At 34.7% G+C, this 22,872-nt stretch overlaps 1 protein-coding gene across 6 annotated transcripts in view; it reads right to left on the reverse strand.

The window, feature by feature from the left end:
• Positions 1–22,872, reverse strand: part of Lrba (LPS responsive beige-like anchor protein) — a 583,194-nt gene that overhangs the window by 176,982 nt on the left and 383,340 nt on the right. For all 6 annotated transcript variants that reach the window (XM_052180236.1, XM_052180237.1, XM_052180235.1 and 3 more), the window contains 2 exons: positions 6,892–7,009; positions 4,769–4,871 (listed from right to left, as the gene is read on the reverse strand). In XM_052180236.1, coding sequence (XP_052036196.1) covers positions 4,769–4,871; positions 6,892–7,009 — 221 coding nt within the window. The remainder of the gene's footprint in view (positions 1–4,768; positions 4,872–6,891; positions 7,010–22,872) is intronic.

The raw sequence follows: 22,872 nt of genomic DNA on the forward strand, positions 1-22,872 counted from the left end.
TACTTCTGTTATAATCTTTATTACTCATGTTATTCCACTGCATTTGAATTAAGGTCATACTTCAATTTTCTAAGAAAGCTTAGGAGACTAAGATGAGAGATTTCTGCCTTTGAGATAAAGACGGTTAAAGTAATTAAATTCCTCTCACTACTTTAGTCACATCCCACGTTTTCATTTGTTGTAGCTTTGTTGTAGGAGGTCTCAAATCACTACACTTCTCAGTCCTGTGAGAAGAGGAGTTGCTAGGCACAGGAATTGGCAAAAATACTAATCAATGGCAGAGCATGGCTGCCCCACAAAAAGAACAAAGTTCCGGACCTAGGTGCTCTTTGAAGGCTGCAACGTGAAGTAGGTAAGAAACATTCTCTCTCCCTGCATGTCTTTTAGTGCCTCACTGTAAAGCAGCTGCTAGAACCTGTTGTGGTGGTTTAAATGAGAATGGCCCCCATAGGCCATATATTTGAATACTTGGTCCCCAGTTGTTTGGAAGGGGTTAGGAGGTATGGCCTTTTCAAAGAAGCTGTCACAGCCTGTGGGCTTTGTCAAAACCCCATGCCTTTACAAGTAGGTCTTTCTCTGCTTCCTACTGTGGATAAGGATATAAGTTCTTCTCTACTACTGCAGCATCAAGCCTGACTGCCTGGTGCTTCCTACCATGATGGTCATGTACTACTCTAACCTTCCAGAACCAGAGCCCAATTTAAATGCTTTCTTTATGTTACCTTGGTCATGGTATTTTGTCATGGCAACAGAAAAGTAACTATGGAACCTGTGATATAAGGTGTGTTTTCCTGGCCAATTTTCCAGTAAAGGGTAAAACAAATTCAAGTGCTGAGACAAAACAAACAAACAAACAAACAAACAAAAAAACCCCACCTTCCTGTGAATGGGAAAACTCAAATGACTCTTGATTGAAGCCTTTAGGCTTATGGAATAACTTGATATTAAGTCTTAAAATTAGTATTGTGGGGCTGGAGAGGTGGCTCAGAGGCTAAGAGCACTGACTGCTCTTCTAGAGGTCCTGAGTTCAATTCCCAGCAACCACATGGTGGCTCACAACCATCTGTAATGAGATCTGTAATGTAACCCTCTTCTGGTGTGTCTGATAGCTATGCTGTACTCATATAAATAAAATAAAAAAAATTAAAAAAAATTAGTATTGTGCATGTATGGACCATATTCCTGCAAAGTCAGATATTCTAAAAAAAAAAAAAAAAAACCACAGCAAGAAAAGTGACCAGACCCTGCTATGTGCCATCAGAAGTGGGTTATGTATTTGTACAAATGTCTCCACCATCTTACATAACCCTTCCCCCTCATGGAACACTGTCTAATGTCCTCAAGTGCAGTGTTATCATAGCTAAACTGAAAATTTCATAAACAGAATTTATGCCCAATTAACCAAGTATAATATGTGGATATTGAGTGGATAAATTCACATTAAACCACTGCAACCCTAAATAGCTGCTGTGAGAGGCAACAGGCACTGCTTCCTCTGTCTTACTGACTTCCTGTCAGATCTAATTGTACAGAAATACTGCCAACCCTCCACATCACATTCCTGGGATCTGTACTTTAGATGGTTAACCCTCTAAAGTACAGATGGCTGTACTTTATGGTTTGTTCTCCCTCCATCCTTCTGTCCTTCCTTCCTGCTTGCTTTCTACATAACAGTTGCAACAAAAAAAAAAAACTAAAAAAACAAAACAACAACAACAACAACAACAACAACAACAAAAAACCACTGTCTTAATTACAATGGACTTGTAAGTTTTACAACTAATGGTGACAATCCTTGGGATGTAGCTCTACTTCCTCTGGCCATTCTAATTTTTTCCCAGATGGAAATCACTCCTGATTATGGCTCCTAATCTCATGCACTGGACACCACATCCCAATTGCCAGTTTTCTACTTATTGTTTTAGATATGTTCTGGAATCTAATTTCCTATTAGCATTTGCAACCGAGCATTTCTTTTGGGTTTCAATTTTGGTATAACTAAAACCAACCTTTATTTTCTCTCTGCTTCCTCCCTATAATCTCTTTCATGAAGACAAAAGCATAGAAATCCCTCCACAACCATTGCTTCTCTAGTGCTGTTGACTTCAGGAGCTCAAGCTGAGACTTTAGAAGACACATTGAACACCTACCTTCCCATATCAGTCTCCAAATCTTACAAGTTATATTTCCTACAACTCTCAAATCAGGATGCCTCTCCCCACTAAAATTACCATTGCATTGTGTTAGTAATTGGACTTTTACATCAGCCTCTTACTCCTACGCAACAGTTGTTCTAAGTAGCTGGGTCCCACTGTTTGTTGCCCTTTAATATTTTTCTAGAACAATAAAAGCTCTGCCTTGCTTCTAGACTTCTATGAAACTGTCTTCTCCTTTGCTGGACTGGTTCTGCTTCTTGAGATAAAACGTAATAGTCTCATCAGAATATATTTAATCAGTTAATTCAAAGAAACTCATCTCTATAGCTACTTAGTACACATATTTGTTGAAGCATCTATGGACAACGGGGTGTCTATGTTGTACATCGCTGAGTGTTTCTGACATAATTTATGGGCTGAAAATCTATTTCAGAAGTCAATGAATGAATTAGGACTTTTATTTTTCACTGACTGTGATAAAATATTAGAGTCCCAGCTATCCTTAGTGACTGACTTGAGGTGAATACAGTGGAGCAGAGATGACAGTGCTACTATCAAGGGTAAGTAGCAGAAAGTTCTGTGACTTCTACATCACTTCCTTTTGGGATGCTTGCTCTGCAGAAAGCTATTCCCATGTTCTGTATTCACTCATAAATAGCAGATAAAAAGACTGCTGAGAAACTGAGGCTTACTTCAGAGAGGCAGATGACAAAGATTCTTACTTCTAGAGGAAACTCCTATTTAAACCTGTCCATTGTTTGCACAGGGCATATCAGTTGCATCTGTGACAGGATATTACCACAACATATGAAATAAACAATAATAAATACTAGCTACAGGCACAGATATAGCCCAGTGGTAGAGTACTTGCTTAGAATGCTCAAGGACCTAGGTTTGATTCCAAGCACCACAAAAACAGTAAGATAAAATGCTTCAACTCAACAAATCAGGCATGTTAAAAGTAAACTGCCATTTCCTACTCATAAACAATTTCCAACTAATCTGGAAAAATCCCTGTGTTTGTATTTCACCAGCTTTTAAATATGTTAACTCAGCTGAATTAGCAGGGAATCCATTATAGAGAGAAATAATAGGCTTAATATAGCTAGCTCACCAACCCTCAGTACAAAGACTCCTCCACTCTCCCAAGTCCTATACCATGAGATATTTTGTATACTAAAAACTAGAAAACACTAATGGGAGAAACCAAACAAGATACATGAGGAAATCTATTCTATGTCACAGATTATTTAAATGTCCTTTTTCCTTTATATAGCTAGAGAGATCTATGTGTTTTTTTTTTTTTTCAAAAGAATCAACTCTTAGTTTCACTAATAGTTTCTAAGAATTTTAAGGTCTTTATATTATTTATCTCTGCTTTGGACCTTGTTTTCTTTTTCATTATAATTTTGGGCTTACTTTGTTTTAAAATTAATATCAGTGGCCTGATAAAAACACTGAAGGACTAATAAATAAATAAAAAAAAATCAACCCAAAATTATTGGCTATACCAAGTATGCTGTGAAAAGGGTTTAAAAACAATAATAATAAAAAAAAAAAACCCAATGTGATAAAATAGGTGTTTGTTCTGTAGAGTAGAAATAAGGATGAGCCTTCAAAGCATTTATTACACCAAAACACAAACATATGATGTTGACAGGAGTGTTTAAAGTACACATACTGGACAGCCATCATCTCAGGCAAGAAATATAAACATGTCCTAAGCCTTCTTAATATGTGCTTGTGAACTACCACTCTCCAAAAATGAGTTAGTGTCCTGGCAATAGCCTTAGGAACTGGAGTCAAGTTTACAGGTTCAGAATATTGCTTAAACAGAGGGGACTCTCAATGCTTTCATCACTAAATTCATTATTGTTGCTACACATAACAAACATTCGCTCATTCACTGTACTAGATTCTACTGTAAGAACACAGCACATTACTTATTTTCCTGATGCTAATGAGCCTATCATAGTTAGTATTCATACGAACGCTACTACACACTTTGTGGTGAACATGGAAGGTACTTCTGCAGCACCTATATCTAGGCCTAACACAGTTGGATTATAGGGCACATAGGATTTGCTGATGTGAAGTTTTACTGTGTTTTAAGAGTTTCTAAAGTGTACCGATTTACATTGTATGTATGCAGCACTCCGTTCACTTTACATCTGAATAATATTTGGATTTTATTTATCTTTCTGGATTTTGCAATGTTGATTAAAATATAGTAGCAACACATAGAAATACATGCCTTTTCCCCAAAGACCAAAGCAAGAAGGATAAATGATAAATGTGTGTGTATGTGTGTATGCATGTGTGTGCATCTCTGTATGTGTGCAAGTGTGTGTATGTTCATGTACACACAAATGCTTTTGGGGAGAGTTAGAAACCTTTTTCTTACAGTATTTGCATATATGTTCTTTAAGAGATACTTCACATGCTTATGATTCAGTTGACTAAAACTAAAACACAACTCTAATAACCATCATTTATTAAGAAACAAAATCAGAAGGAGAGATTTCAAAACAAATACAAATATTAATACATTTTAATTACCAAGACTTTAATCAGAATATTTATTTTATTTGTACTTTCAGATAACAGAGTACCTGGTCTGAGGTAAGCCAAAACTGGTTCCCACACCAACGCGAGGTAGATAGTTCACCACTTTCTTTACTGTGGCAGAGTCTGGGAAGTTGAACATTACAGCAACTACAACAAGTAAGTTTTAAAAATTAGAATATAATGAAATCCTTCTTGGAAAAATGACTTCTTGATTCAATAGAATATTTACTCTTGGTTCAAGTATCTCAAAATACAATTGGTACTATATTCTAATGTTGTAGTAGTAATCTTCTACAGGTCATATTTGTTTCTGCTGCCATACACAAGCATTTCAATAGTATTTACAGAAAAAGTAAAAATTGCTTCCTTATATAACATGAGGTTGAGATTATATAGGGACAAGTGTGAAAATACATATTCAATGTTCAGAACTCCAATATCTCTGCATGAGTTTCTAGAACTATTTAAATTGAAACTAAATTTAAATTTACATTAAATTAAAATGTAGTTACACACCTATTATTAAGACCTACAAATACAGTTAAGAAATAATCTATTCTATATCAAGTAATGACCCATTAGAAATCAACTTTCTTTATAATATTTTCATGTTTTTATTTTGTATATTAATGTCAACTAACATTTGTGTCTAGAAATAATAGTTTTCACTATGGCTCTTAAGCAAACTTAAAATGCTTTCTAGTGACTTAGACAATTATACATGGACTACAGTATCAAGAATCAACTAGCAATAAAATACCTTTGATATGTTAATTTTAAAAGTCATATGAAATACTTACCTATCTTTAAAAAAGATAGTCATAAAATGATAAAATATATAAGATATTAATTTGTTTAGTCTCAAAATCTTATTTATACATTAACCATATCAGAAACACATGCATGCTACCAACTCATCCAGGAGGTAGGTAGTCTTCTGCTTGGTCAAAAAAATACTCAAGATGAAAAAAAAAATTATGTTGCTGCAGCTTTTAAACAATGGCTTCATTAACAAGTCTTAAGCAAATAACAGATCACTCCCTAAGCACATACAAAGTATCTTGTAATGCTAAGTACATGTAGTGTTGAAATTGGGCTTCCTTACATACCTACATGTTCAATATTGGAGAGGAATGAAAGAATAAATCACTGTAGGTTATGTCAGAAGACCTAGCTAAGATGAGAGATGACAGAAAACACACAAACTCAAGAGGTTCTACAGAAGTCTGAGGAAGGAAAATGAATAAAGATGAGCGTGATCAATGCTGGAAAGTTGTCACTACTTCTGGTAAACAGAAAGTTTACCAGAGTGCAAAGTAAAGTAACCTCTGTTATTCATGTAGAGGAATAATGCTTGCATTAGTAAAAAGTTGTGTGGGTTGTAGAAGAGCTTATAAGAAAAGAAAAAGCTTGCCACCTAAATGTTCTTATATTATCTGTCAACATATGTTACTAAACAAGGAGAAATGCAGGCATTTATGTTTTTATGTGGAGATTTAAAACATGGAGATTACAGAACAAACAAAAAGCCATGAGCCTGCATATATGCAAATTAGAAATGTTAACAAAGTCGCCAAGTTTTATATATTTTCCCTTGTGCGACTCCACTCATAAATAAATTTTTTTCTTCAAGATCAATTTCTCTCCCCTATCCATCTTTCTACTCTTGATGTATCTCATCAAGGTACATTTTAAATCCACAATCAAAACTTCCGTTCAACTCCTAAAAATGGGATAAATTAGCAATTTTTTCTGACTTTTTAAATAAATAGCAATAGGTTAGATAAAAGACAAAGTAAATACATGAACCATGTGACATTTTGTACCCAAACGTAGCCACTTATTAGAAGTAATTCAGGCAATACTGTAGACAAGGAAACTCCACAGCTGACTCAATAGTTAAATCACAGAATATTCATATTTATAAGCATTACACCAATTTGTGAAATAGGCAAGAAAACAAAAGACCTACAAATTATTCTAAAAATGATGGGAGGGGAAGGGAATAAAAATCACATGACAGTCAGTGAGAGGTAAGAGATGAGGTCAGCAGGGCAGAGGGTAAAGTACAGATCCAATCTAAATAGAAACAACATGGTGTGTTCAAACTGACATCCCAAATGGGGGTCAGTTAGTTCTTTAACAATGTACTTCTGCAACGTATTACCTCTGTTTGCCATAAAGATCTCCAGGGCGGTATTTTGCAAAAGATAACGACGAGAAAAGATTGATCTTATCTCTGTGAACAGCCATTTGCCATGCAGACCTTCTGTATATGCCAAGATCTAGTGAGAGAAAAGATAACCCCAATTAAGCCACAGTATTCTGTTCTTTTAGCGCTGTTTCCCTCCAATTAAAATAGAAAAGGCTCTATTAAAAATTTTCTAAGAAAAATAACAATAGATAATGAAACAGTTTGGAAGGAAAGGAAGAAAATGGGTTGTAATTAGTGAAAGGGCAACTTAGATGAAAAAATATAGTGAAATTATTAAATCTCTACTTACAATTATATATTTGGGCTTTTAAAAACAAAGTAATCTATTCTCAGGATTTTTATACAGCTTTATTTACTGATCAATTTTAAAATCTTTTTAGAGATACAACATTTCAGATGAAACTTCAGATGAAGTAAGAATTCAAAAGAATGACATATATGCTTTTGGTCATTTATAACAATGGATTTTACATATGTGACTACAATTTTCCTAGAGGTGCCTTTTACCTGCCTTAAAATATGTGTTAGCTCATTGGTAAGGAAAAAAATCAGAAACACCAAGATTAACTGTATAAGGGGTTAAGTATCATTTTGTCAGTCAAAACTTAACTTTACCCTGCAAATTAAGCTCAGTGTAATCTCTCCATGGAGTGGGTGGCTGTCAGAGTAACTTGTTACAATTCCTGTCATCCCATGTGACAGACACAGTTGCTTAAAATGCTTTGCCAATTCAAGGTAATCTTGTCTTTAGGTCTAAGCCACTTTGTTGCCATGTTACTCAGGTTTGTTTCCAAAAAGATCATTTCAAAGCTTAGTTATGAGAGTCTGAAAGGAAGTCAGATTCAGCATTTCTCCAGAAAATCAAATGTCATTCCTATCAAGAGCTGATAAAAATCTATGAGCTCAGTTAAGTTAAAAATTAAGATAAATTTCTGTAACTCAAGTTCCACTAAACAATTCAAATGAACCAACCAGTGATTATGATACTGTGTGACAGGGGCAAAGATGAAATGGACCTGAAGAACAAATGACCAGTGGTGGTCTACCCCACACCCCAATTTCTGCTCATGTCCACTTTACAGACATGGACTAAAATCAACCTATATTCTTCAATGCACAATGCAGTTACTTAGAAACTAAAACAAAACAAACGAACAAACAAACAAAAACCTTGAAAAGTACTGAAAACAGAAGTACTCCTGTTTCCAGCATATGGGAAGTTACAGAACAGATACAGCCTTGAGAAGTTCTACACAGTCCTCAACAAATTAGACAAGTACTCATCTCTCATTTTGAAGTTGGCAATAAATGTTCTATTTCTTATTTCCATAACAAATACTAGGACAAATAAAATCCAGAGAAAGAAACAGGAAGGACAGATGGGGGGTGGGGAGGTTGTTTGTTCTGAACTCCTTGTTTCCTTCTCTGCTTGGAATGTTCCTCCAAATCTCCAGGCATGCCTACTGCAGCATCTAGAATACAGTTCCTCTCATCTGCCTCACAATACAAGATTTTTTCTTCACTTCCTCTAGCAAAACCAACCACTTCAAACGTCCCAAAGGTTCTTTATAACTTTGTACCATTTCAAGTTATAAGTACTTGCTGAATTTTTACCTCTCCTGCTTTAGAGGACAGAATCTCAGTTTTAGCATGAAAACCTTCAACCACACTTTTTCTACAACCTTAACAATGGCATGAAGCATCATTTTCAAAATGGCTGAGTGAAATCTGGTAGCCTAAGCCACACAACGGCTCTCTAATGCTTTGTTCTCTCTCTCTCTCTCTCTCTCTCTCTCTCTCTCTCTCTCTCTCTCTCATGAAATGGGTCACAAATGATATCTTAAGAGAATTTTGATTAGTGGGAAATATTGACAAAATGGCTCTTTACATACATAAATATTCAGTTTTCTGATTTATTAGGAAAAGTAAGTAGTTGTATTTACTAATTTAAAGTAAATATTCAATCATTTATTATCTGACTAGTTTCTATGCACAGGAGTTTACCACCCTGGATTTATCTAAACAATATATTGTTAAGAATATAGTATGCATTATATATTTTATAAACTTATAACATAAATTTAATGATTCTAATCACAAGTAAAATGTGGCAAGGTAAAGACTTATTTACTATTGAAACAGAATCTCTTCCCAAGTTAGTGGCAGAGTCTAGTCTATTCCAAGTTTTCAAATTCTAAGGTCCAGAGTTTCCATTACATTCCACATGGTCATGCAAAAATGCCAAAAGCATTTTGCAGTCAGGAGTGTGCTGCACACATAAATCTCAGCACCCAGAAGGCTGAGGTGTGGGGACTGTGAATTCAAGGCTTCTCTGGCTTACAAGTCAATGGTCTGTCTAAAGAAAAAGGGGTTGTGACTCATAGAAAACTTAATAAACTATATTTACTGTCCATTCTTTAGATTAACATTGAAAGCAGAGAACCAAAATAAACAATGCAGAGTCCTGGACGTGCCGTGACGTGTGAGAAGTGTCATGCACTGGTGCGAAAGTTCTGTGTCTCTTAAGCATGGAAAGCTCTGGTGCATCCTCCTGCTCCCAGCAATGATACCAGCACAGCACAGACATGGTCACATGGCCAAAGAGTTGCCTCAGTCTAGATTCTCCATTCATAAACAGAAACGAGTATGCCTAATGCTGTCCTTAACATTTTTTTATTGATATATTTTTATTTACATTTCAAATGATTTCCCCTTTTCTGGGTCCCCACTCCCCGCAAGTCCCATAAGCCCTCTTCCCTCCCCTGTTCCTCCATCTTCTTAACATTTTTAATATACTCTGGTAGTTGTAGGATTCATGAAAATTCTACGTATATTCTATTGACTAAACCACAGTGCCATCCTTCTTTAAATTGTGTTTTATTCTAATAAATTTAATTGAAAATTATACTAAATGACATAAGCCCATATATACTCAATCTTATAAAATCTTGCACTTTTGTCTAATTGTTGGATAAACTTAAACATCAAAGCAGTAGTGCTGAAATTCCCACAGCTAACATTCCTGATCTACTCTTTGTTTCTTATAGCCTATTGCTATCTTTGAGGTTTATTATTCATATGTATGTGTTGATTATCTAATTCATATTCCACTGAAGCCAGTGTTGAGGTAGATGTGCCCAAATGTGATATAAATGGTGGTGTACTGAAAGAGAATCAAGGTGTGCTTCCAAGGTTAAATACAAAGGTCTTATCATATTTTTGAACTCAGAAAAACAGAAAAAAACAGAAAATTATGTACAACTAAGGATTCACATTTTAAAAATCTTAAAAAAAAAAAAACCTCAAGCCTAATTTAAAAGAAAGTAACAAATGGGAATAATGCTATAGGCAACTTGTAGCTTAAAATAGAAATAGAGACACTCCCCTAAGTAAAGAATGCTCTACCTGAAATTGTGATAATAGCATTTCTTGGAAGTATTCATTAGGAAGATACGCCAGCCCTGGGAAGCCGCCGAGCCTGGCTGAACACAAGGTTCGTTTCTTACTGGAGCAAGAGTTGTGCGCCTGGTCTGAGGCTTCGCTTCAAAGTCTCTGGAGCTCAATTAAAACTGGATTAGGTAGAAGCAGACCCTTCCTTGGGACTTTCTGTTCACTGGAACTCTACATATACTGACAGCACCCTAGACAGAGGTCTAGCCCTCCAATGAATCAGTTGCTATGGCAACTGTATCATTACCATTGCTCGGCAGTTAAGACCCTGAGTCTAGAATAGCTTCAAAACCTAAACCCACAGCCCTCTCTCTGAATTTTTAGCACTTTGTTTTATTATTGTTAGTGTTATTACTGAATTTAACTTTTAAAAATAATTTGTTTTAACAAAGCTGATTTATATATTAACTCTTAAAGTATATGTGTTAGAATAAAAAAAATCAATATTTACATATACAAATATACTAAATTTCTTCCTATTACAAACCAAATGTAACTTCTATGAAAGGGTATATATATATATATGTCATATATATATATATATGTCATATATATATATATGTCATATTCTCCAAAAATACATGTATTTTCACTACTCTGCATATAGCTTCCCAAAATTACATCAGAAAATTCTTTCTTCATGCTGCAGTTACTTTTAGCTTTAATGTAAAGCATTTTATTTCACCAAAAAATCTTTTCTTATCCTCAAGAAAGAATAAAAATAGAAACTCACATATTTTTAGCCCAACTAGATGATACCTTATTTATACTCTTAAAAAAAATGGATTTGGAATATTTAAGGCTATGTCTGTTTCACTCTAGTAAATGAGCAAAGAGGGGAGGCCTTGTTACAAACAAAATACCTTCAGTGAAATTTAAATATTTTAACATTATTCTAGAAGGGAAAAATTTCGGTGGAAAAATATCTAAAATATAGAAAAGAGTTACACAAAGTCTGCATATATGAAAATCAAGATGCAGAAGTCTATATAACTAAAATTAAGGACTATTTAAATAACATACTATTAGTAAACTAGTCTAGCCACACTCACTTTCAAACACTTGCTAATTTCAGTTTACTCATTCAGATGACACAATATTGATTTCTGAATAATATGGCAATAAGAGGCACAAAATCACATAATAAATAGCAACCACAGTATTTGGAATTCTATGATAAAGTGATTTTCAAACTATTCAGATATATTTTCTGTCAAGAGAGATGTTTGCAATCTAGGATATAAACCAGAAACTAATGCCATCAAGAAACAATATCACTCTAACTTAACGTTAAGAGAATATTCCCTATGTCCCCAAATTATTGACCATAAGTATAAATTAGGTCTTAAATCTGAGCATGAAAAGATATTCAAATATTCAGAATATCTTTAAAACCAAACACATGTTGAAATCTACTCTCAAATTACTTCACTATGTGTCAATATATTGTTTCTAACAACCACAGTATAAGAAAATAAGTTTAAAGAAATTTCACCAATTATTTAAACATTATACCAGTGATGGTTTTATATTTTGCTGTATTTGTCTCTGAAATAATATCATAATGACCCTCCACTTTTCCTAAAACAGAATAAAAATAGAAACTCACATTTTATAGCCCAACTAGATGATACCTTATTTATACTTTAAAAAATAGATTTGAAATATTTAAGGCTATGTAATAATGATAATAATAGTAAATTCAAGCTGTTTTAAGGATTTCCTTTTTAATAACCAACCATATGCCTTTTAGTGTTTTATATACAAGAATACATTCTTAAGCAAAATATAACAGCAAAATATAAATACCTTTTGAGAAAGTGAAAAAACATAGTTGCTTCCAGTGGAGAATTTAAAATGGTAATTTTTGTTATAACTGACTATAACATTTACAACATTCCCAAAATCTCCCAAAGCGAAACAGTAGCAAAAGTGAAAGTCATAAATATGAACAAATATTACCTTTTAAATTAATTATGAGTTGTTATTTAATTTGTTTCATCTATGTAGTTTTCTCCTGAAGCTGGTACCATGATGTAGCATAGAATTTTCCTTAACATTTTCATGGGTGACAAATTCAATTAAATATATTCATTACTCTAATGTTCTACTTGGCAGCTTTAGTCAGCATGAAAAATTAAAAATATATTAAAAAATGTTGTATGACCTTTGTATTGATTGGGCTAAAATGGCTTTAGCCTGGGTGTGGATGATGGGGCAGTGGGGAGGGAAGAGAGAAAAGCACACAAATACACACACTCTTATGTTTTCTCTTCCAATTACTGAGGGAGATGATAAAACCACAGCAAATGATGTATCAGCTCATTTTATCTTATCGCTTTGGGGCTAGGTGACAATGAAGTTCATATTTCACTGGCTCCCATTGAAGATTGTGAAAATTACTTGCCCTCATGACCTGAAATTTCACTAGAAGACAGAAATTTCTCTTCTGCAAAGTAATGCAATTTTTCAGATGTCAACCTTTAGCCCAGCTTTAAAAATTAATTTCATTTATATTAACCAATGATATTGATATTTTCACAGAACGCTCTTTGATACATGAAGCACTGACTGGCAAATTGATGTTGCTCTAGATGGGCAAAACTATTTTACTTTAAGCTGCGATGGCAGGCAGATTTATGGCAAACTGAAATTCCCATTTCATAACTTAATATTTGTGCTAAAGCAATGTACCTTTAAGCCTCTGCCTGTAAATAATTCAGACTCTTTACTTGGTTCTATTTTATTTTCAACATTCCTCAGCTTAAAAATAATTTACATTCTATATGATACATTATAAAATCCAGTTTTTTAAACTAGTAGTTTGTATATAGCTTATGAGAAAGAAATTCAAATAAAAGTAATGAACAAAAACAGAGAAAATAATTATCTATCTTTAAATTAATTTTAATTCAGTTTTAAACAATGTATACCTGTAGTTTTGTGGGTGTTTTTATTAAAAGAAAAACCCTAACTAGAACACAAAACATACTAGAGTATGGTCATGAAGAACATAGATGTTCTGAATTTGTAAGAGGACACAGGAAAACAATTAGGAATAAAAATTGCTGAGAAAGAGCAGAATAAACTTAGAAATAAACCTAAATCTAAATAGATATATTGGTGTTGAAGATGTCTTTTAAAATGGAAACAAAGCCACCATTCAAGTTTTATCGTGAAGACAGTAAAAGATCTTCCATCTGGTAGGAACACAGGGGAACCATTAGTGTAAAACCAATTTTAAATTTTAAAAGTTTATAGTAATAATACTACTAAAATCTCTACAGTGTGGTATGCTAATATGATATTATAGCCTAAACTTAGTGAAGAGCTTTCGACCCAATTCTGATAATAATTAATAACAGTAACTATCACACCAAACCCTTCTCATTTTCTTAATAAAGCAGCATGGACATGTACACCTATGTTGTTAATATCGGGAAGGAGCTCAGAAGCACTTACTTATTTCAATTGTTTTCACTCAAAGCACATTAATACATTGTATCTTTCTGTACTCAAAAATCATTTATGCATTTTATGATGAGGATATATAAATTATTTTTATTCAAAAATATTTATTTTTATTTATTTATTCATTTATTTATTTATTTGATCTGGGGCTGGCAGTCTCACTAAGGCTAGAATAGAACTTACTATGTGGTATGCACCTAACCAGGAATGATCTCTTTTTATTAATTTATCTACTCAACATATTTTTTGTGGAGCTGGGATGAAACTTGAGGTCCAAAACATGCTAGACAAGTATTCTACTGCTGAGACACATCCCAAATCCTTGTTTTTTTTTGTTGTTGTTGTTTTTTTTTTTTTGAGACAGAGTTCCACTGATTGGCTTAAGCAAACCTTAACTTTCTATCTATCAAGAATGATGCCTCTGCTTCTGCCTGAAAATTGGTGTTATACACAATGCACTGCTATGCCCAGCTTTAAAACTACTTATGTTTGTCTTAGACATATGTTTAGTATAGTAATGGGGTTGTCAATTTTTAAGTTTTTTCATTGAGATTGGAAATGTTCAGTTACTTCTCAAAAACCCAGGAAAATAACATATATTGTTGCTACATTCAACCTACAAAATTTTTGCCCAGGGGCTGGAGAGATGGTTCAGTGGTTTAGAGCACTGACTGGTCTTCCAAAGGTCCTGAGTTCAAATCCCAGCAACCACATGGTGGCTCACAACCATCCATAAGTAAATCTGATGCCCTCTTCTAGTGCATCTGAAGATAGCTACAGTGTACTTAGATATAACAATAAGTAAATCTTAAAAAAAATTTTTTTTGTCCATTACTTAACAAACTTTCTATATTCATGAATTCTTTAACAAATTTAAATTCAAATCTACTAATAAAACTTTACTAATTATGACATATTGGTATTTAATAATGTATAGTTTTTAACTAGCGAAGAACACTATGTTCTCAATTCTTTTTTTATACCTTCAATCTCAATGTCAAAAGTTTGTAAGAGCTTTATGATCTTCAAAGTAAGGCAGGTTGGGTCTTGGGAAGAAAGGGCATTGGCCCAGATTCCTGTCAGCCATGGTTGAGTGGCTTTCTCTAAACCATGATGGACTGAGACCCCTGAAACTGTGAACAAACTCAATCTTTTTCCTCTTCCTCATCCAAGTTCCTCCCTTGATATCTGAACACATCTTAAGGGAACAGCAATGTCAGCTATTGTCAGGCGATATTCTCTTTGTGGCAGCTGAACTACAGTGCAGCCATTCCAAGATTCTCTAGTGCTCATCTTAACTAAATTAATTAAAGGGAAAAACTCCTATTTACCTTTAAGAAATCTCCTTTTGTTATTTAAAATACCTAGGAGAAGAAACAAAAACAACACAAAGCAACAGATAATTACTCTCCGGAAAGGCTTCAGTTTGGAAAGGCTTTTCTCCTTCAGGTTTTCATCTTTGACTACACTATTTGCCACTCAATTCTTCAGTTCGGGTTGCTTATAATAAACAAACAGTATAAGTAAATATTCATTTCCACAATGGAATATCAAACTAAATATTTTGCTCATGCTCATCTTTGAATACAACCTTTCAAAGCCTGTTTTTTTTTTTTAAAACAAACCCCAAAACAGGACTTTATGAACACAGGTTAAGCAGGATTTTTAATGTTAGCCTCGCTTCACTGCATAAAACCATAGTGTTCAACACATACCGCTCAACTGCCGTTAATACTCTACCACATTTACCAGAAGACTAGCTTAGGTCATTTTTCAACAAGTACTTAAAACCTAGAAATAGGTAAGATATGGAATGATAGATGGAGGGTCACCCTAGCCTCAAAAAATAACTATAATCAGTTTTTGGTTTTTTGGGTACTTTTGTTTTTGCTAAGGGGAGTTTTATTGTTGTAATGGAGTTTTGTTTATTAGTTGAGAAAGAACTTAATGTTGGTGAGAAGGGAGGGGGAGAGGTTCTGGTAGGACTTTTGGGAGGGTGAGACTATGATCAAAATATATTTAAATTTACAAACTAGTTTAAATAATAAAATGATAAAAAGAAAACAAATCCTAAGGGCAGACCGACATAAGCATCATGTCGTAGTATGGATTCTATTGCTGTGACCAAAATCACCTTGGCGTGTGGGAGTTGGGAGAGTGTTTCAGTTTACATATTGTAATCCATAATTGGGAGAAGCCAAGGCAGGAGGGAGACTAGAAGCAGGAACTGAAGCAGAGAATGAATGAAGGTCTGCTGCTAAAGGCTTCACTTCTGGCTTGTTCAGAAGAACACTGGAGGCACAGTGGGCTGGGACTCCTCCATTAATCAGCAAGCCAACAAAAACTCCAGAGACTAAGCCACAGCTTAATCTGATGGGCAGTTCTTCAATTGAGATCCCCTCTTCCCAGGTGACTGTACTTTGTTTCAAGATAACAAGCTAAGATGCACACATAGCAGACACAAAAAGACAGAAAAATGATAGGAACAACTATAACATGAAAGAAACAATTATAATTGTTTCTAAAAACTAAAAAGAATAAGAGTGCTTCCATTTCTGACAAAGACAAGACTAACAGACACTGAGCTTGTATCCTTTTGATGTAAGCAATACTGAAAACAAATACAATAAATCAGGGAGGAGCTGCTTTAAAGATATTAAACACCAAGCAACACAAGAAAATGAGGTCTAAAAAATAGGTATAAAGGCCAGTGAGACGGTTTAGTGAGTGAAAGAGCTTGCCTCCCAACCCTCAGGACCTAAGTTTAATTCCCAGATACAACATGGTGGAAGGAGAGAACTGACCACCAAAACCTGGCAGACACAGAGACAGACATGCACACACACACACACACTGCACGCACACATGCACGCATGCACAGACACACATAATGGTTTCCTCAGAGCTCCAAAGTAAAGGCAGTTAAAATTTCAGCACAGAGTCTTAGATTGGAGAGCGCTTCAAAGTCCCAGAGCTTTAGAGATTGCATAAATTACCAGGCAACTGACTACCTGAGATGTATAAAAATTTAAAAATATAATATTAGAATAAAAAAACAAAATCTAAATAATCATCTCCTAAAATTACTGTGAGTTATACCAAGAGCTCCCACAACCAGACCAAACAAAGAGCATCTTGTAATTCACAGATCATTGGTTCAAATATTTAGAAAGGCTCCACTGTAGTATTTGAAGAATTGGTCCCATACAAGATGTGATCTGGTCCTGTCTCACAAATCTTAAAAAGCAAGATACAGAGGGGTAAAACTATATTCAAGGAATCTTATAATAGCTTAGAAAAATGCACATGAGTATTTATAGGAACCACAACTGGGTTAAACATTCACCACAGCTAGCATTCAGTTAAAAATGACCACTCTTGTACAAAAGCAGAAAAACATGACTCATAATACAGAGGACAGAAATAAACTTAGCCAGAAATGACACACATGCAAGAAAAATTAGAAAAGGACATCTAATCAAAGCAAGTATGTTTTAGGTTGAAACATTTTTTGGGGGGGTAAGGTTATTTCATGGTAACATCAAATCATTTCCTTAGGACATATAATTATCCCGATTATTTATGAACCCAATGGAAATGCTTTCAAACACATGTAGCACACACATAATTGGGTATAGTGGCACCCAACTACAACTCAGAAGCCTGAGGCAGGGGCATCAAAACTTTAAGGCCAACACAGCCTTTAAATCCAAATACAGCCTTAATAAACTAAACAAATTATAAAAAATACAATTCAGGACACAAAAACACAGAGGTCTGAATGCATAAATTTGCAAGTCCATAATAAAACACCTTTTAATAATTACGTGGATGTAAGTTCAAAATTAGTGTAAATAGAGATTACTTGAACATGACCACCAACTAACAACCTAAATGATGATGTAGAACACACCATCTAACAGCTACACATGTTTAGTAGCTGGGTAGTCCCAAGGGCCTGGGTAGTCCCAAGCACGTCGGTGTCTGGAGTAAGAGCTTTATGTAAGCCGAGAAAATTAAGGCCAGCGAGAGCAAACCAGCTTTCGATCTTAAAACAAAAACTAGCAAAAGACAGAATATATTTTAGGACCAAACCCAATATGCAATAAATATAATTAATTCAGAATACAAAAGATATTCCAGTGTCAATGGAATTAAGATAAACATCATCAACAAGAGATCTGCTATACAACATAGTGACTGTAATTATGACAATGAATTATAGTTTCCAAAATTATGAAACTACCAAAATTGGCCAGGAAGCAACAGACATCATGATTATATCTATTGAAGAAATTGAACTTGTAGGTTGCACTTTCCTAAAGAGTAAACACTAGTTTCAACTAGTTCCCCAGGTAAATTCTACCCACCACTAGGAAGAACAGCCCCAATGCTCCTCACTCATAACATTTAAGGATATTAAAGAAGGAACACTTTTATGTCACCAGCAAAACTGGCTTCAGAATCTAACAAGAACACTATAAGGCAAGAAAATTCAAGAGTCAGTCTTTACTGAAAAATATATGTAATTTATATTGTAACTTCAGGTATAGTATATAAAATACTTTAAATATCTTCTCCAACTAAGAAGTATTATTACAAATGTCTTTGTGTTCATGTATAGTCCTTAAAATATCCATAGTACCTCTATATTATTTAAAGTCTACATCAAGCATGGTGGAATGAAGCACACCTGCAGTTCAGCCTACTGAGATCTCTATGCCAGCGGGGCCAGCTAAGCCCATGTGTTCAAGGTCATCACAGACTCCTACAGGATGACCCGCAGGCCAAGGAGAACGGACAGAGGGTGGGGTGGAGGGGAGGATTGGTATACCAGCTAGTTTTTGCAGTATTTTCTATCTAGACTTCCTGTGGATTTCCGCACAGTGACTAAATCCTTGGACTTTTCCCTAATCACTAATTTCATCACTGCCTGTTGTCTGCACTGTTAAATCAGTAAGATAGCCCTATCAGTAGAGGTCCATTTTAGAACCTGCATCCAATCACCAACCAAATCACACTAGTATAGTATCTGAAAGCAAATAATTCTTCTCTAGATTTCAACATACAAATTGATGTAGATTCCTCTTCCAATATTTATTTCAACAGTTTTTCCTTGGTAAGCATTAAGGGAGGACTACTCTCCATCCCTCCAATATAAAGCAAGCACATGGACAATTCAGGTGCTTTGTGCATTACAGAAAACATAGACTATGTTTTATAAATATGATATTGTATTTATAAATATCTTCTGTTCTCTGTCAATTAATGCTTCATTGACAGAATATAAACTGGTAAAGAACATCCTGAGTGAAAAAGAGATTTAATTTGACATTTAGGCAAAAAGATAAATAGAACCTTAATCTAACTGGTATGGCGTATTTTTAAATGGGACCTATAGACCAGCAACTATTTCTACTCAAAGGATGAAAACATGCCTAGGCTAGCTCATAAAGTGTAATCTTATCCAAAATGTGATGGATCCTCTAAAAAGGTTCAATCCTAACTTTCTTTTCTTTTTTTTTTTAATTTTTATTTTCTATATTCTTTGTTTACATTCCAAATGATTTCCCCTTTTCCGAATCCCCCCTCCCCATATGTCACATAAACCTTCTTCTCTCCATCCATTCTCCAATCACTTCCTTCCTTTTTTTTTCTGTCCTTATATTTCCCTCCAATGCTAGATCAATCCTTTCCAGGATCAGGACCTTCTCCATACTTCTTCATGGGAGTCATTTGTTATGTGATTTGTGCCTTGGGTATTCAGGGCTTCTGGGCTAATTAATATCCACTTATCAGAGATTGCATTCCATGTGTATTCTTTTGTGACTGGGTTACCTCACTTAGGGTGATATTTTCCAGATCAAACCATTTGCCTAAAAATTTTGTGAATTCATTGTTTCTAATTGCTGAGTAGTATTCCATTGTGTAAATATATCACATTTTCTGTATCCATTCCTCCTTTGAGGGGCATCTGGGTTATTTCCAGCTTCTGGCTATTATACATAAGGCTGCTATGAACATAATGGAGCATGTGTCTTTACTGCATGCCGGGGAATCCTTTGGGTATATGCCCAGGAGAGGTATAGCAGGGTCCTCCGGAAGTGTCATGTCCAGTTTTCTGAGGAACCGCCAGACTGATTTCCAAAGTGGTTGTACCATCTTACGTCCCCACCAGCAGTGTAGGAGTGTTCCTCTTTCTCCACATCCCAACCAACACCTGCTGTCTCCTGAGTTTTTGACCTTAGCCATTCTGACTGGTGTAAGGTGAAATCTCAGGGTTGTTTTGATTTGCATTTCCCTAATGACTAATGATGTTGAGCACTTCTTAAGGTGCCTCTCGGCCATCCGAATTTCTTCAGGTGAAAATTCTTTGTTTAGATCTGTACCCCATTTTTAATAGGGTTATTTGGTTCCCTGGGGTCTAACTTCTTGAGTTCTTTGTATATATTGGATATTAGCCCTCTATCAGATGTAGGGTTGGTGAATATCCTTTCCCAATTTGATGGTTGCCATTTTGTTTTTTTAACAGTGTTCTTTGCCTTACAGAAACTTTGTAATTTTATGAGGTCCCATTTGTCAATTCTTGATCTTAGAGCATAAGCTATTGGTGATCTGTTCAGGAACATTTCCCCCGTGCCCATGTCCTGTAGGGTCTTCCCCAGTTTCTTATTAGTTTCAGTGTGTCTGGTTTTACATGGAGGTCCTTGATCCACTTGGAGTGAAGTTTAGTACATGGAGATAAGAATGGATCAATTCGCATTCTTCTGCATGCTGACCTCCAATTGAACCAGCACCATTTGTTGAAAAGGCTATCTTTTTCTACTGGATGTTTTTGGCTCCTTTGTTGAAGATCAAGTGACCATAGGTGTTTGGGTTCATTTCTGGATCTTCAATTCTATCCCATTGGTCTACTTGTCTGTCACTGTACCAATACCATGCAGTTTTTAACACTATTGCTCTGTAGTATTGCTTGAGGTCTAGGATACTGATTCCCCCAGAAGTTCTTTTACTGTTGAGAATAGTTTTACCTATCCTGGGTTTTTTGTTATTCCAGATGAATTTGAGAATTGCTTTTTCTAACTCTGTGAAGAACTGAGTTGGGATTTAGATGGGGATTGCATTGAATCTGTAGATTGCTTTTGGCAAGATGGCCATTTTAACTATATTAATCCTGCCGACCCACGAGCATGGCAGATTTTTCCATTTTCTGAGGTCTTCTTCGATTTCCTTCTTCAGAGACCTGAAGTTCTTGTCATATAGATCTTTCACTTGTTTGGTTAGAGTCAAACCAAGATACTTTATATTGTTTGTGGCTATTGTGAAGGGGGTTATTTGCCTAACTTCTTTCTCAGCCTGCTTATCCTTTGAGTATAGAAAGGCAACTGATTTGCTTGAGTTGTCAATCCTAATTTTCAAACGCTAAGTATTCTCTCAATCTCAACTTTGACAGAGTAATCTATTTAAATTAAGTTTTCTGAGAAAAAAACCAAGAATCATTTAATATATTATCCAATTCTATAGATTCAATTAAGCTAAGAATAAATTATTTTTTTGAAATCTAAAATCTGTATGTAACAAAACCACAAAATTATACTTTCCCCCTACTAATGGTTTTTACAAAGCATATCACATATAAACTATATAAAAATTATATATGTATATATATGTATATATGTATGTGCATATATATATATTTTGCTGTTCCTGCACAGTATATGCTATAAATGGTCTTTTATCCATTTCTTCTAAGAGGATACATTTTAGTTTTGTAGTTTTCAGGTATATTCTTTTCTTCATAGTCCCAAAGAGTCATTACTTTGATGACCATTTATCAGATGCCCAAGTTCAATCTGTAAGACCTATTGAGATAGCAAATAATTCAGCCTCAGTGACTGTGTATGTGTGGAAATGGGCTGTGTCCCAGATAAATGGCTAACCTGAGTCTGGCATAGATTAGGTCATCATTCAAAATAACTACAGGTCTCCAGAACAAATACAAGGAAACACAGATTCACATTAGCTGCGATTTGGTTTATGTCTGAGTGCACAATCTTCCTTTCATAGAGCTACAGTGTCTTCAAAGTTTCATGCCACAAGCAAAGCAAAACCAACAAACAAAAAAAAAAGAAACTTACTGTGGCAGATACTCCACAATTTTTACAAAACACAAAAAAATTCAATATGTACTTATATCTGATTTCTCTTTTAAAACAAGGCATCTTGGGAATCTGTTATTTCTTTCTTAATGAAAACATGTAAATCATACTAAGCAAACTTGCAGAAAAGAAGATCATTATAGGCACATATCTCTTCTTCATATAAATAGGCTCTATTTTCTTCCTATTATTTCAAAACTGGTTTCTCATTTATTTTGCTGTTAGAAGAAAGAAAGAAACGTTTTTAGAGAGGGAGATAATGTTAGCTACCCAGACAGGTCTTCAGAGCATAAATACTTCACTAAATTCAACAAAATAGCCTACATTAATTTACAGATTCAAAAATAAAACGTGCTGTTTCAAAATAGAGAACTTCCTATCCACAAGTTATGCAAAGAATAAAATACAGCAGAATCATTTTTTAAATGTATATAAGGCACAAACGCCAGTGAGGACACTCCTATGGGAGGGGGGATAAAAGAAGAAGAAAAGAAAGAAAGAAAGCCAATAATATTAAGGAATCTATCCATTTAAGTGAGAATATACTCATTGAAAATACAATATATAATGCCCATCTTCTGGCTAGGCCTATCAGAGTGACCACAATTTCTGCTCCTCATGGCTTACAACAGACGTTGGCAGGTAAATCATTAAACATCCTTTCCCAAACATCATCTTTGTTTGTAATGATGTTCCTTCTAGCTGGAGACTGCAAAACAGCCTGAAAAGAGAAAGCCAGTGTGAAATTTAAGAAGGGGTTTGGGAAAATAGTTATTGTTTGCTTAATAAACAGTGACTGATATGACATGTGAGAATTTTTTTCTCTTTTCTGATGACTTCTTTTTGGAATTTT

The sequence above is a fragment of the Apodemus sylvaticus genome, chromosome 4 (genome assembly GCF_947179515.1).
Source record: "Apodemus sylvaticus chromosome 4, mApoSyl1.1, whole genome shotgun sequence".
Classification (NCBI taxonomy): domain Eukaryota; kingdom Metazoa; phylum Chordata; class Mammalia; order Rodentia; family Muridae; genus Apodemus; species Apodemus sylvaticus.